This window comes from Bufo bufo, chromosome 3 (genome assembly GCF_905171765.1).
Source record: "Bufo bufo chromosome 3, aBufBuf1.1, whole genome shotgun sequence".
Lineage (NCBI taxonomy): Eukaryota > Metazoa > Chordata > Amphibia > Anura > Bufonidae > Bufo > Bufo bufo.
Window position 1 is genome coordinate 118651908 of NC_053391.1, and position 12540 is coordinate 118664447.

General features: G+C 49.9%; 1 protein-coding gene across 2 annotated transcripts in view; it reads left to right on the top strand.

Moving 5' to 3' along the window:
* The first annotated feature begins 386 nt into the window (after nucleotides 1-386).
* The window catches only part of MNT (MAX network transcriptional repressor), an 85996-nt gene continuing 73842 nt past the window's right edge, over nucleotides 387-12540 (top strand). For both annotated transcript variants that reach the window (XM_040423499.1, XM_040423500.1), the window contains exon 1: nucleotides 387-868. In XM_040423499.1, the coding sequence (XP_040279433.1) occupies nucleotides 790-868 (79 nt within the window). In that variant the 5' untranslated portion in view covers nucleotides 387-789. The remainder of the gene's footprint in view (nucleotides 869-12540) is intronic.

The following is a 12540-nucleotide window of genomic DNA, read 5'->3' on the forward strand; positions in this document are numbered from 1 at the left end:
TGTATTATCAGTAACGGAAGCGTTTGCTGATCCATGACGGATCCAGCAAAATCGCCGATGTGAAAGTATCCTAAGAACGCAGACCCACTACGCAGTGCGGTCTCACTGGTTTAACATGAGCCGGCTGTGGCCCACACTGTCCTAAACACAGTGGTCGTAGTACCCCATTACGGACGAGGGTCCGCTGACCAGAACTTCCAGTGGTCAGGACGCTCAGCCGGATAAATGGGCCTATAATACGCTCTAATGGTAAAAGTAACTGCGCCGAATATTTCAGAAAATCAATGGATATTTTGTTGTGGAACAGAATCGCCTACAAAAAAGGTGTCAGTGTGAACTGCGCCCGTACAGGCGGTCAGACAATGGCCCTGCAGAGCGCTGGGATTTGGCATGTATTTGTGTGGATGATTTAGCCGCTTTAGGAAGTGACCAGCAGAACTGGGAAGTCCTGGGAGTACAGGAGGCAGAGTCTGACATGACAGGCTGGATGCATAATGAGGACCCTCCCCTCCCGGCTCCAGTCTCCGGGTTTTCCCTGCCGCCGGTAGTAGCTCACAGCTCTGTGAGTCCCTTTTTTTCTTGTTGTGTTTCTGTTACTCATCGCCATCTTGTTGCAGCCCTTTTCTTGTCTGGACGATCAGTGGGGGGATCGGGGTGACATCTCAGCCGTGGGGCCGCCTTGTATGTGGGATTGGGGATCGGCTCGGCCAGTGGTGGAGGGTGAGGACGCTCGGCACAGCCCCTGTATGTGTGACTGATTCCTGGAGGCAGAGAAGACTTGCTGGAGACATGAGCCTGGAGACACTACTGCAGGCAGCCCTGTTCCTGGAATGGCAAGCCCAGCAGCAGCAGCAGCAGAGTACACGTGGTGAGTGACCGGGGCTGGGGGGCACCGCCGTGTGACCGGCCGGGCGCTGGCTGCAGGCTAGGGGGCTCGCACTGTAGGGCAGCGGGCTGCTTATAGATTTTTTGCGGTCCCCCTGTGCTAGGAGCCGGAGTCACCGTGCAGGGCGGTGGCAATGCTCCAGCAGCACTTTGCATAATAGCATGACATGGGCCTGTCATATGACTCCTGCCGGCCTCTCCCCTTAACCCTCTCGCTGCCGGCCGCCACCTTCCCCGCGCCCCGTGTGTAGGGGACGGCGGGGCGGCTCACGCAGGATATGGTGGAGTCGCTCTGACAGGTACAACGTAGCGTTCAAGAGCGGCTTAGACTAAGCGAGCGCTCGTCTTCTGGGCTAGCGCGGCCGGCGCTGAAGGGGTTAAGCGCGGCTGGTGACGTGTCTGGCCCCGCCTCTCCCCCACGTGCATTGGGAACACGCCCTTATGGAGGGGAAGGTGTAGAGCGAGTCTGAGCGGGACCCGGAGACAGACAGGGGGCGGGGCCAAACTGGGCAGCACGCACACAGCATGATCCACGTAACTCACAACCTCCTCCTCCACCCCCTCAGCAGCCATCCCGGCCGTACCACTTCTACCTCCGCACTGACTCCCCTTATACAGCGAGCCGTGCACGTATCCAGGCCTCCCCCTCCACTCACCGGGAAATGGTAGAGCGCCGGCACACGGCTCCACATAGTGTTATATGAGTGCACAAAACCTGCACCGCCTGTCTCCCCAGAACCTGACAGAGCACCGACTGTCTCCTCAGTACCTAACAAAGCACCGCCTTCCTCCTCTGTACCCCAGTACCAGACAGAGCACCGACTGTCTCCTTATCACACCAGGACCTGACAGAGCACCGCCTTCCTCCTCAGTACCCCAGTACCTGAGAACACCGCCTTCCTCCTCAGTACCCCAGTACCTGACAGAGCACCGCCTTCCTCCTCTGTACCCCAGTACCAGACAGAGCACCGACTGTCTCCTTATCACACCAGGACCTGACAGAGCACCGCCTGTCTCCTCAGTACCCCAGTTACCTGAGAACACCGCCTTCCTCCTCAGTACCCCAGTACCTGACAGAGCACCGCCTTCCTCCTCAGTACCCCAGTACCTGACAGAGCACCGCCTTCCTCCTCAGTACCCCAGTACCTGACAGAGCACCGCCTTCCTCCTCAGTACCCCAGTTACCTGAGAACACTGCCTTCCTCCTCAGTACCTGACAGAGCACCCTTCCTCCTCAGTACCTGACAGAGCACTGCCTGTCTCCTCAGTACCTGACAGCACCGCCTGTCTTCTAATCACACCAGAACCTGACAGCACCGACTGTCTCCTCTGTACCCCAGTTACCTGAGAACACTGCCCTCCTCCTCAGTACCCCAGTACCTGACAGAGCACCACCTTCCTCCTCTGTACCCCAGTACCTGACAGAGCACCGCCTGTCTCCTCTGTACCCCAGTACCTGACAGAGCACCGCCTGTCTCCTCTGTACCCCAGTACCTGACAGAGCACCGCCTGTCTCCTCTGTACCCCAGTACCTGACAGAGCACCGCCTGTCTCCTCTGTACCCCAGTACCTGACAGAGCTCCGCCTGTCTCCTCTGTACCCCAGTACCTGACAGAGCTCCGCCTGTCTCCTCTGTACCCCAGTACCTGACAGAGCACCGCCTGTCTCCTCTGTACCCCAGTACCTGACAGAGCACCGCCTGTCTCCTCTGTACCCCAGTACCTGACAGAGCACCGCCTGTCTCCTCTGTACCCCAGTACCTGACAGAGCACCGCCTGTCTCCTCTGTACCCCAGTACCTGACAGAGCACCGCCTGTCTCCTCTGTACCCCAGTACCTGACAGAGCACCGCCTGTCTCCTCTGTACCCCAGGTTCTGACAGAGCACCGCCTGTCTCCTCTGTACCCCAGTACCTGACAGAGCACCGCCTGTCTCCTCTGTACCCCAGTACCTGACAGAGCACCGCCTGTCTCCTCTGTACCCCAGTACCTGACAGAGCACCGCCTGTCTCCTCTGTACCCCAGTACCTGACAGAGCACCGCCTGTCTCCTCTGTACCCCAGTACCTGACAGAGCACCGCCTGTCTCCTCTGTACCCGAGTTACCTGAGAACACTGTCTCCTCAGTACACCAGTACCCGACAACACTGTCCCCCAGTTACCTGACAACACCGCCTGTCTCCTCAGTACACCAGTTACCTGACAGAGCACCGACTGTCTCCTTATACCAGTTACCTGACAATACCAATTGTAGCTGTCTCATAAATTTCCCCAGTGTTACCTGACAGAGCATCGCTTGTTGCTGTCTCATTATTCCACCAATGGTACCTGATACAGACCAGACTGCACCTGTCTCAGTATTACCCCAGTGTTACCAGACAGCATCGGCTGTAGCTGTATCATTAATACCCCACTGCTACCTGACAGAACACTGGTTGTAGCCGTCTCATTTTTACCCCATTGTTACCTGCCAGAGCACTGGTTGTAGCTGCCTCATTATTACCCCGGTGTTACCTGACAGAGCACTGGTTGTAACTGTCTCATTATTACCCCAGTGTTACCTGACAGAGCACCGGTTGTAGCTGCCTCATTATTACCCCGGTGTTACCTGACAGAGCACCGGTTGTAGCTGCCTCATTATTACCCCGGTGTTACCTGACAGAGCACCGGTTGTAGCTGCCTCATTATTACCCCGGTGTTACCTGACAGAGCATCGGTTGTAGCTGCCTCATTATTACCCCGGTGTTACCTGACAGAGCACCGGTTGTAGCTGCCTCATTATTACCCCGGTGTTACCTGACAGAGCACCGGTTGTAGCTGCCTCATTATTACCCCGGTGTTACCTGACAGAGCACCGGTTGTAGCTGCCTCATTATTACCCCGGTGTTACCAGACAGAGCACCGGTTGTAGCCGTCTCCTTATTTCTAGGCTCTCTCCACAGTTCATCTCTGCAGAGAAGGGGATCATTTTCTAGTCCTGCACTGTAGTGTTCCCTGTTATCAGCCATTTCAGACTTGTCGGAGGCTGTCTGCAGTGCTGTGGGATAAATGACAGGAACCCCAAAATGATATCTGTCCCGTGATCAACATTTTATCGTGTTAATCTCCAGTACATTACAATACATGCCTGTCTTTGTGATAGGTTTTCTTTTTAAGCGATATTTTTTGTGCTAGTTGGGCGTTCCTTTAAATGTGACTCTAGTGATTGTAGCTGGAGGCAGTGCAGAGTCCTCCCATGTAACGAGCACCAGGATCCTACCCTCGCAGGTGCCTGGTCAGTAGATGGTAATACGCCCTTCCTCCTCCCGCTACTGCATTGTGCGCCTGTATTCCTGCTCCGTACACTGTACCTGCCTATACGGGGCTCATACCGAGTCGCCTACCAAGCTGCAGCATGTACTGCGACACTGATCACAATATTATCTCCTGTCTTTACACCTGCAAAGAATATGCATTTCCACATGCTGTAGACGGTATTATAGCGTGCGCCGTATCTTTACTTACAGACCCACAACAGAGGCCATGATTGCCACGGAGCCGCCGTGTTGATACATGCCTCCCCTATACCCTTTCCGTAGTGCAGACGCATTTGTATGCGAGTCATCAGCGGTGATGTCAAGGAAACCACCGCCGTCTGCTGCAAGAGATTAACCGTCTCAGACGTGGCACGGATCTCGCGGCGCTGGCGTTTTCGATCTGAGCACGGCTATGGATTACGGTTGCCTGTGTACGTTATATGCCTGATGGCTTCATAACAACACATGGCAGGCAGCGTGCTGTGTACATACAGTCGGTGGCCGATCAAAGTCTGTTCTCCGCAGTTGGAGCACAAGGTCCAGGCAGGGTTGCGTATATAATTCAGCGCGCTCACCTTCCTTTCATATTACAGCCGCATTGCTGCACAGTATTTCTCGTGTTTATTTGCGGGTTTTAATTATTCCCCCCCCCCCCCTCCAGCACAAATGTATAGGGGGTGGAGTGGCGGGCGGCTCCTGCGTGAAACAGCCCCCCCTCCTATTACTGCTGTGTCTGGTTCTTGGGAGAGCCCTCCGGAGTACTCTGAGACTGGGGGATGGGCAGACACTACAGGGCAATCCTTATTAACCAACTTCCTGCTCATGCACAGCCAGAAATCTGAGCTCTCACCTCTGGTAGTGGAGGCTGCAGATTCTGCACCGCAGCCCAGTGACTGCTGCAGATCAATACTGCTTGCGTTTCGTGTTCCTATGTATTTATTGAGATTAAGACATGGCCCCGGGAGCAATCCTAAGAGAGGGATCTGCTTCATAACATTGTAGAAGCTGTAAGGTCTTTCGAAAAATCTATTATATTGGTGCATACGCTGTAGGATCCTGTTTAGAGAGCGGTCTCGCGTTGTACTTTCTGAGCAGTTGTGTATTTTTGTCCACGACAGTCCTATGACTGCAGTTTTGGTACATTACACGTGGATTTTCTGAACGTATGTTTGTGCGGAAAAATCGCAGTTTTGATACATTACACATGGAACTTCCGTTTAGATTTTTTGTGCTGCAAATCCATACTGATTTTTTTTTATTTTATTTTTTTTAAATCTTCAGCATGCCGAATGGTTTGTGCAGATCTGCGGCAAATCCACAAGTAAGGAGAAGTTCACGTTGCCGTTATTTTTCTGTTCTTCCCATCCACATAAGAACCAGAAAAAAAAAACGATCCTGTGCATCAGCTATAAACATATGGCATCCGTTCCGTTTTTCAGACATAAAAAAAATAGTGCATGCAAAAACTGATGCAGAGGATCTTTTATTTTTTCTGTTCCGTCCCCCATTGACTTTCAATGTAAGTCAGGACGGATCCGTTTGACTTACACTTAGGCCCCTTTCACACGGGCGAGTATTCCGCGCGGATGCGATGCGTGAGTTGAACGCATTGCACCCGCACTGAGTCATGACCCATTCATTTCTATGGGGGCTGTGCACACGAGCGGTGATTTTCACGCATCACTTGTGCGTTGCGTGAAAATCGCAGCATGTTCTATATTCTGCGTTTTTCACGCAACGCAGGCCCCATAGAAGTGAATGGGGTTGCGATTTTCACGCACGGTTGCTAGGAGACGATCAGGATGGGGACCCGATCATTATTATTTCCCCTTATAACATGGTTATAAGGAAAATAATAGCATTCTGAATACAGAATGCATAGTAAAATAGCGCTGGAGGGGTTAAAAAAAATAAAAAATGATTTAACTCACCTTAATCCACTTGATAGCGCAGCCCGTCATCTCCTTTTCTGTCTTCATCTTAGCTGTGTGCAGGAACAGGACCTGTGGTGACGTCACTCCGGTAATCACATGATCCATCACCATGGTGATGGATCATGTGATGGACCATGTGATGACCGGAGTGACGTCACCACAGGTCCTGTTCCTACAATCAGTAAAGAAGGAGACAGAAGGAGATGCCGGCTGCGCGATCAAGTGGATTAAGGTGAGTTAAATTATTTATTTATTTTTTTAACCCCTCCAGCGCTATTTTACTATGCATTCTGTATTCAGAATGCTATTATTTTCCCTTATAACCATGTTCTAAGGGGAAATAATACAATCTACAGAACACCAATCCCAAGCCCGAACTTCTGTTTTGCACTCGCCCGGAAAAATCGTGCATGTTCCCGCAACGCACCCGCACCTTTTCCCGCAACGCCCGTGTGAACTCAGCCTTAGACTTTTTTTTGACAGAGTTATGCAGACGGATCCGTTCTGAACGGATACCAGCGTGCGGATCCGTCTGTGCAGATACCAGACGGATCCGCACCTAAACGCAGGTGTGAAAGTAGCCTTAAGGCCTCCTGCACACGGACGTTTTTTTTCCCTGTTTACTGGCCGTTTTTTGCGTTCCGTATACGGTCCGTATACGGTCCGTATACGGAACCATTCATTTCAATGGTTCCGCAAAAAAAACGGAATGTACAACGTATGCATTCCATTTCCGTTTTTCCGTTCCGTTTTAACATAGAACATGTCCTATTATTGCCGGCAAATCGCGGTCCGTGGCTCCATTCAAGTCAATGGGTCCGCAAAAAAAAACGGAACACATACGGAAATGCATCCGTATGTCTTCCGTTTCCGTTCCTTGCTGAACCATCTATTGAAAATGTTATGCCCAGCCCAATTTTAGCTATGTAATTACTGTATACTGTATATGCCATACGGAAAAACGGAACAAAAACGGAAACACAACGGAAACGGAACAACGGATCCGTGATAAACGAACCGCAAAACACTGAAAAAGCCATACGGTCGTGTGCAATAGGCCTAAAGGGAAGGTCCAGTTTTGCATGTCTTGCAATAATCCCTTTCCCTGGGTTTACACCTGAGCGTTCTGAAAGGAGCGCTCTGTATACGCGATTGTACGGGCGTTTACAAGCGTGCATACAGAGACAAGCGAACACCCATTGTTGCCCGTTCCCGAAAGTCTATGTACGGGAACGCGCGACAAAACGCCCCAAAGACGCTCAAGTACTTGTTTGAGCGTCGGGCGTTTTACAGCGCGATCGTACGCGCTGTAAAACGCCCAGGTGAGAACCATTCCCATAGGGAAGCATTGGTTTCTCCTTGTTGTGCGTTTTACAGCGCGTAGGAACGCGCTGTAAAACGCTCAGGTGTGAACTGGGTGTTAGGGTACTTTCACACTAGCGTTTTTGTTTTGTATTAAGTTCTGTGACAGGAGCTCAATACTGGAAAAAACTGATCAGTTTTATCCTAATGCATTCTGAATGGAGAGCAATCTGTTCAGGATGCATCAGTTCAGTCCCTGTTATGTTTTTTGGCCGGAGAAAATACCGCAGCATGCTGCAGTTTTCTCTCCGTTAAAAAATACTGATCACTTGCCGGAGTGCCGGATCCGGCATTAATTTACATTGAAATGTGTTTAGTGCCGGATCCGGCATTAAGTATTCCGGCAAAACGGATCCGGCTTTATGCGCAGACCTAAAAATGCAAAAGAAAATTAATACCGGATCCGTTTTTCCGGATGACACCGGAGAGACGGATCTGGTATTTTAATGCATTTGTCAGACGGATCCGGATCTGTCTGACAAATGCCATCAGTTTGCGTCCGGATTACCGGATCCGGCAGGCAGTTCCGGCGACGAAACTGCCTGCCGGAATCCTCTGCCGCAAGTGTGAAAGTACCCTAAAACTAAGGGATTTGGGGGTCCTCCAAGCAATGTGTCCTCTTGTTTCCTGGCCTGAGATCACCCACCAGCACTGGAGGTATTCAGTAGGTTTTAGCTCTAAGGCTACTTTCACACTAGCGTTCGGAACGGATCCGTCTGATGTTTCATCAGACGGATCCGCTCCGATAATGCAGACATTCGCATCCGTTCAGAACGGATGCGTCTGCATTAAAACTTAGAAAATTTTCTAAGTGTGAAAGTTGTCTGAGCGGATCCGTTCAGACTTTACATTGAAAGTCAATGGGGAACGGATCCGCTTGAAGATTGAGCCATATAGTGTCATCTTCAAGCGGATCCGTCCCCATTGACTTAGGCTACTTTCACACTAGCGTTCGGGTGTCCGCTCGTGCGCACCGTTTGAAGGGGCTCACGAGCGGCCCCGAACGCATCCGTCTGGCCCCAATGCATTCTCAGTGGAGGCGGATCCACTGAGAATGCATCCGCCTGCCAGCGCTCAGCCTCCGCTCAGTGAGCGGACACCTGAACGCTGCTTGCAGCGTTCGGGTGTCCGCCTGGCTGTGCGGAGGCGAGCGGATCCGTCCAGACTTACAATGTAAGTCAATGGGGACGGATCCGCTTGAAGATGACACAATATGGCTCAATCTTCAAGCGGATCCGTTCCCCATTGACTTTCAATGTAAAGTCTGAACGGATCCGCTCAGACAACTTTCACACTTAGAAGATTTTCTAACTTTTAATGCAGACGCATCCGTTCTGAATGGATGCGAACGTCTGCATTATCGGAGCGGATCCGTCTGATGAAACATCGGACGGATCCGCTCCGAACGCTAGTGTGAAAGTAGCCTTCCATTGTAAGTGTGGACGGATCCGCTCGCCTCTGCACGGCCAGGCGGACACCCGAACGCTGCAAGCAGCGTTCAGGTGTCCGCTCACTGAGCGGAGCGGAGGCTGAACGCTGGCAGGCGGATGCATTCTCAGTGGATCCGCCTCCACTGAGAATGCATTGGGGCCAGACAGGTGCGTTCGGGGCCGCTCGTGAGCCCCTTCAAACGGTGCGCACGAGCGGACACCCGAACGCTAGTGTGAAAGTACCCCAAAATAGTACTACTATTGCCTCCAGAGTTTGTCACCAGTGTGTCAAGCTGTATACATATAGCTGGGGCTGTAGGTCCATGATGAGGTGTACAGGACTTCCATATTAACCTGGAACCAGCGCTGCCATCCATAAAAACTAGCACAGAATAAAAAGGTCAGGGTTCACTTTGATAGGTGCCCATTCAAAGAGGGGGGCTTTATACTGACTGTTGACCAGTGAAGGTCTCGCTGAATAATATGCAATGTTTTCTCCAAGATTTAGAGCTAGAAGGACATGAATCATTCCAGTCCTGAAAATGTATGGTAAACAGCAGTCATCTCTCTGACCTCCCTGTGACCAGTCTGGGGTCGTGAAGGTCAAGGTCGGTGACCTCTGAGAACCCTGTCTGGTTTGTATTTGCTAGCATAGCACTCATTGTTAAAGAAAAAAATTGAAGCATAATAAATGATCTTCTGCATCTCAGCAGATTATGAGGGCATACAGTAATGACGTTGCTGGAGTGAAACTTGAAGGCTATTGGTGTGTCTATGTCTAGGCGATATGTGTCTTTATCTGATTGTGTCCACTTTCAGCTGTTACAGTGTGATACTGCTAGCTTTACTTAATCTGCTTTTATGTATCTTGGCTCAGTGGATTGTCATAACTATTGACCAGGACCTGTGACAAACGGAGAAAATGAAAGTGAAAGTATGAAGATCCTCTTAGAGAACCCAAAGGTGTATGTTCCAAATTGTCTGCATTGGTTCTATTCATGACTTCATAGAGGCCACAGATTATTGTAAAGCTGGCAGATAACGTCCGAACCTGACAATTTCCGTGGACTAGTCAACCAGCTAATTTGTAAGGGGTCCTCCCAACTCTCCCCCCGACACCTGATGTCAGGGAAGAGGTTTGAACAGTTGTAATTTCAGCTGCTCTGTCCTTTTTAGGCTACATGCACACGAACGTTGTTTGTTTCAGTGTCCGTTCCGTTTAGTTTTTTTTTGCGGATAGGATGCGGACCCATTCATTTCAATGGGACCTTTAAAAAACGCGGACAGCACACGGTGTGCTGTCTGCATCAGTATGTCCGTTCCGTTGCCCCGCTAAAAAAATAGTGCATGTCCTATTTTTTTTTTTCTAGTTTGCGGACAAGGATAGGTATTAGGGCTCATTTAGACGGCCGTATGCTGTCTCTTTCATTTCTATGGGGCCCTTTTCTTCTATTGCACGGCTCAGCAAAAAAAAATTAAACATGTCCTATACTTGTAAGTGAAAATCAGGATATGGCCCTATTGAAGTCTATGGATCAGCAAAAAAACGGTCGTCTGAATAAGCCCTTATTACAATGGATCTGCAAAAAAATGGATGCCATACGGAACGTCATCTGTTTTTTTGCGGATTCGTAATTTGCAGATCGCAAAACACATATGGTCGTGTGCATGTAGCCCTATTCTTTGGGAGATGAGTCACTGCTAGAGGTGTCTGCCCGTGGCTTTTTTTTTACCCTTCTCAGGACACATGCATGCTTGTACAGTACTGTGCAAAAGTTTTAGCCAGGTGTGCAAAAGTTTTAGCCAGGTGTGCAAAAAAAAAAAAAAAGCTGCAAAGTAAGAATGCTCTCAAAAATAGAAGTGCTAATAGCATTTTGTTCATTGATAAAAAATAAACTAAGTGAATGAACAAAAGCAATATCTAAAATCAATATTTGGTGTGACCACCCTTTGCCTTCAAAACATTATCAGTTCTTCTAGGGACACCTGCACACAGTTTTTGAAGTAACCTGGCAGGAAGGTTGTTCTAAATATCTTGGAGAAGTAACCACTAATATTCAGTGGATGCAGGCTTGCTCAAATCCTTCTGTCTCTTCATGTAATCCCAGACTGAATCGATAATGTTGGGATCAGGGCTCAGGGCAGGCCATATCATAACTTCCAGGATAGTTCTTAACGACAATAACTATGTTCGGGATCATTGTTCTGCTGCAGAATAAATTTGGAGCCCTGACTGTACTACATGATCTAGAAGTATCTGCCTGTATTTCTCAACACTCAGTCCAGGACACCTGCTGCTGTTTTTCTGCACCCCAGGTCCCATGTTTTCCTGCATAGCTGAGATACTTGGCCTTGTTTCCACATCGAAGATTCGGCTTTTTGACAGCAGTTCTTCCACGAAGACCACTTTTGGCCAGACATCTCAGAACAGTAGATGGGTGTACCTGGGTCCCACTGGTTTCTGCCAGTTCTGAGCTGATGGCACTAGTTGACATCATCTGCTGCATTGTTTCCTTGGCCAACCACTACGCCTGCTGTCCTCAATGTGGTCAGGATTAAGGGTTCATGCACATGACCATTTCTCGTCTGTGCCCGTATTGCAGCCCACAATCAGTGTGTCCGCAATATACAGGCACAGGCCGTGTGCACCCCGCATCTGGGATGCGGACCCATTCACTTGAATGGGTCCGCAATCCGGAAGGTCCGGTGCGGAATGGAGGCACTACGGAGTGCTTCTGTGGGGTTTCTGTCCGTGCCTCCGCACCTCAAAAAAGTAATGCATGCAGACCGTCGAATGTGGATTGCGGACCCCATTCAAGTGAATGTGTCCTGCATCTGCATACAGCAGCCCTACGGTCTGCATCGTGGACTGCAATTTGCGGTCCACCGCACGCTCTCTCCCAGCACACTAAATGCAAATCGTTTTTCACTGATGGTTGCTAGGAGATGTAGCTTGTAATTCTTCAGGTTTTTTTTCACGTGTGTGAAAAATGCATCCAAAACTGATTGCACCCGCGCGAAAAAAACCGAACTTGTGTGCAAGACCACCAGTTTTTTTCCTGAACAGATCCTGACACAATCCGTATTGTTCATGTGAAAGAGACCTTATCCATTGTGCAATACCATCAGGGAGACACCTGGTTGGCTCCAAATGTTTTTCTGCAGCGGGACAATAACCCCCAAACATACATATGTTTATTACAAAGGGCAACTCATTGAATAAAATCAAGGCAAATCAGTAATGTGATCTTGCAGTTGTGCGGATTTGTTTTCATCATTAGTTTTGCAGAACAGTCTTAAGGGTTTCTGTCACCTAAAAAATGGGTATTAAGCTGGCTGACAGTAGCGAAGTGCTAATGTCAGCTGAACAGAACTATATTAGTGCCATCTCACTGCCTAACTTGTATAATATGCTAATTAGCCTCTAGGAGCAGGGGGGTGTTGCCCCTGCTCCTACAGGCTCCGTTCTCCCACCTCTGGCCACGCCCTGCTACACTAGATTCACAGGGGCAGGCATCGTTGGTATCCTACCTCCGGCCCTGTCTGCAGTGTAAGGCTACATGCACACGACCGTATGTGTTTTGCGGTCCGCAAATTGCGGATCCGCAAAAAAAACGGATGACGTTCCGTATGGTA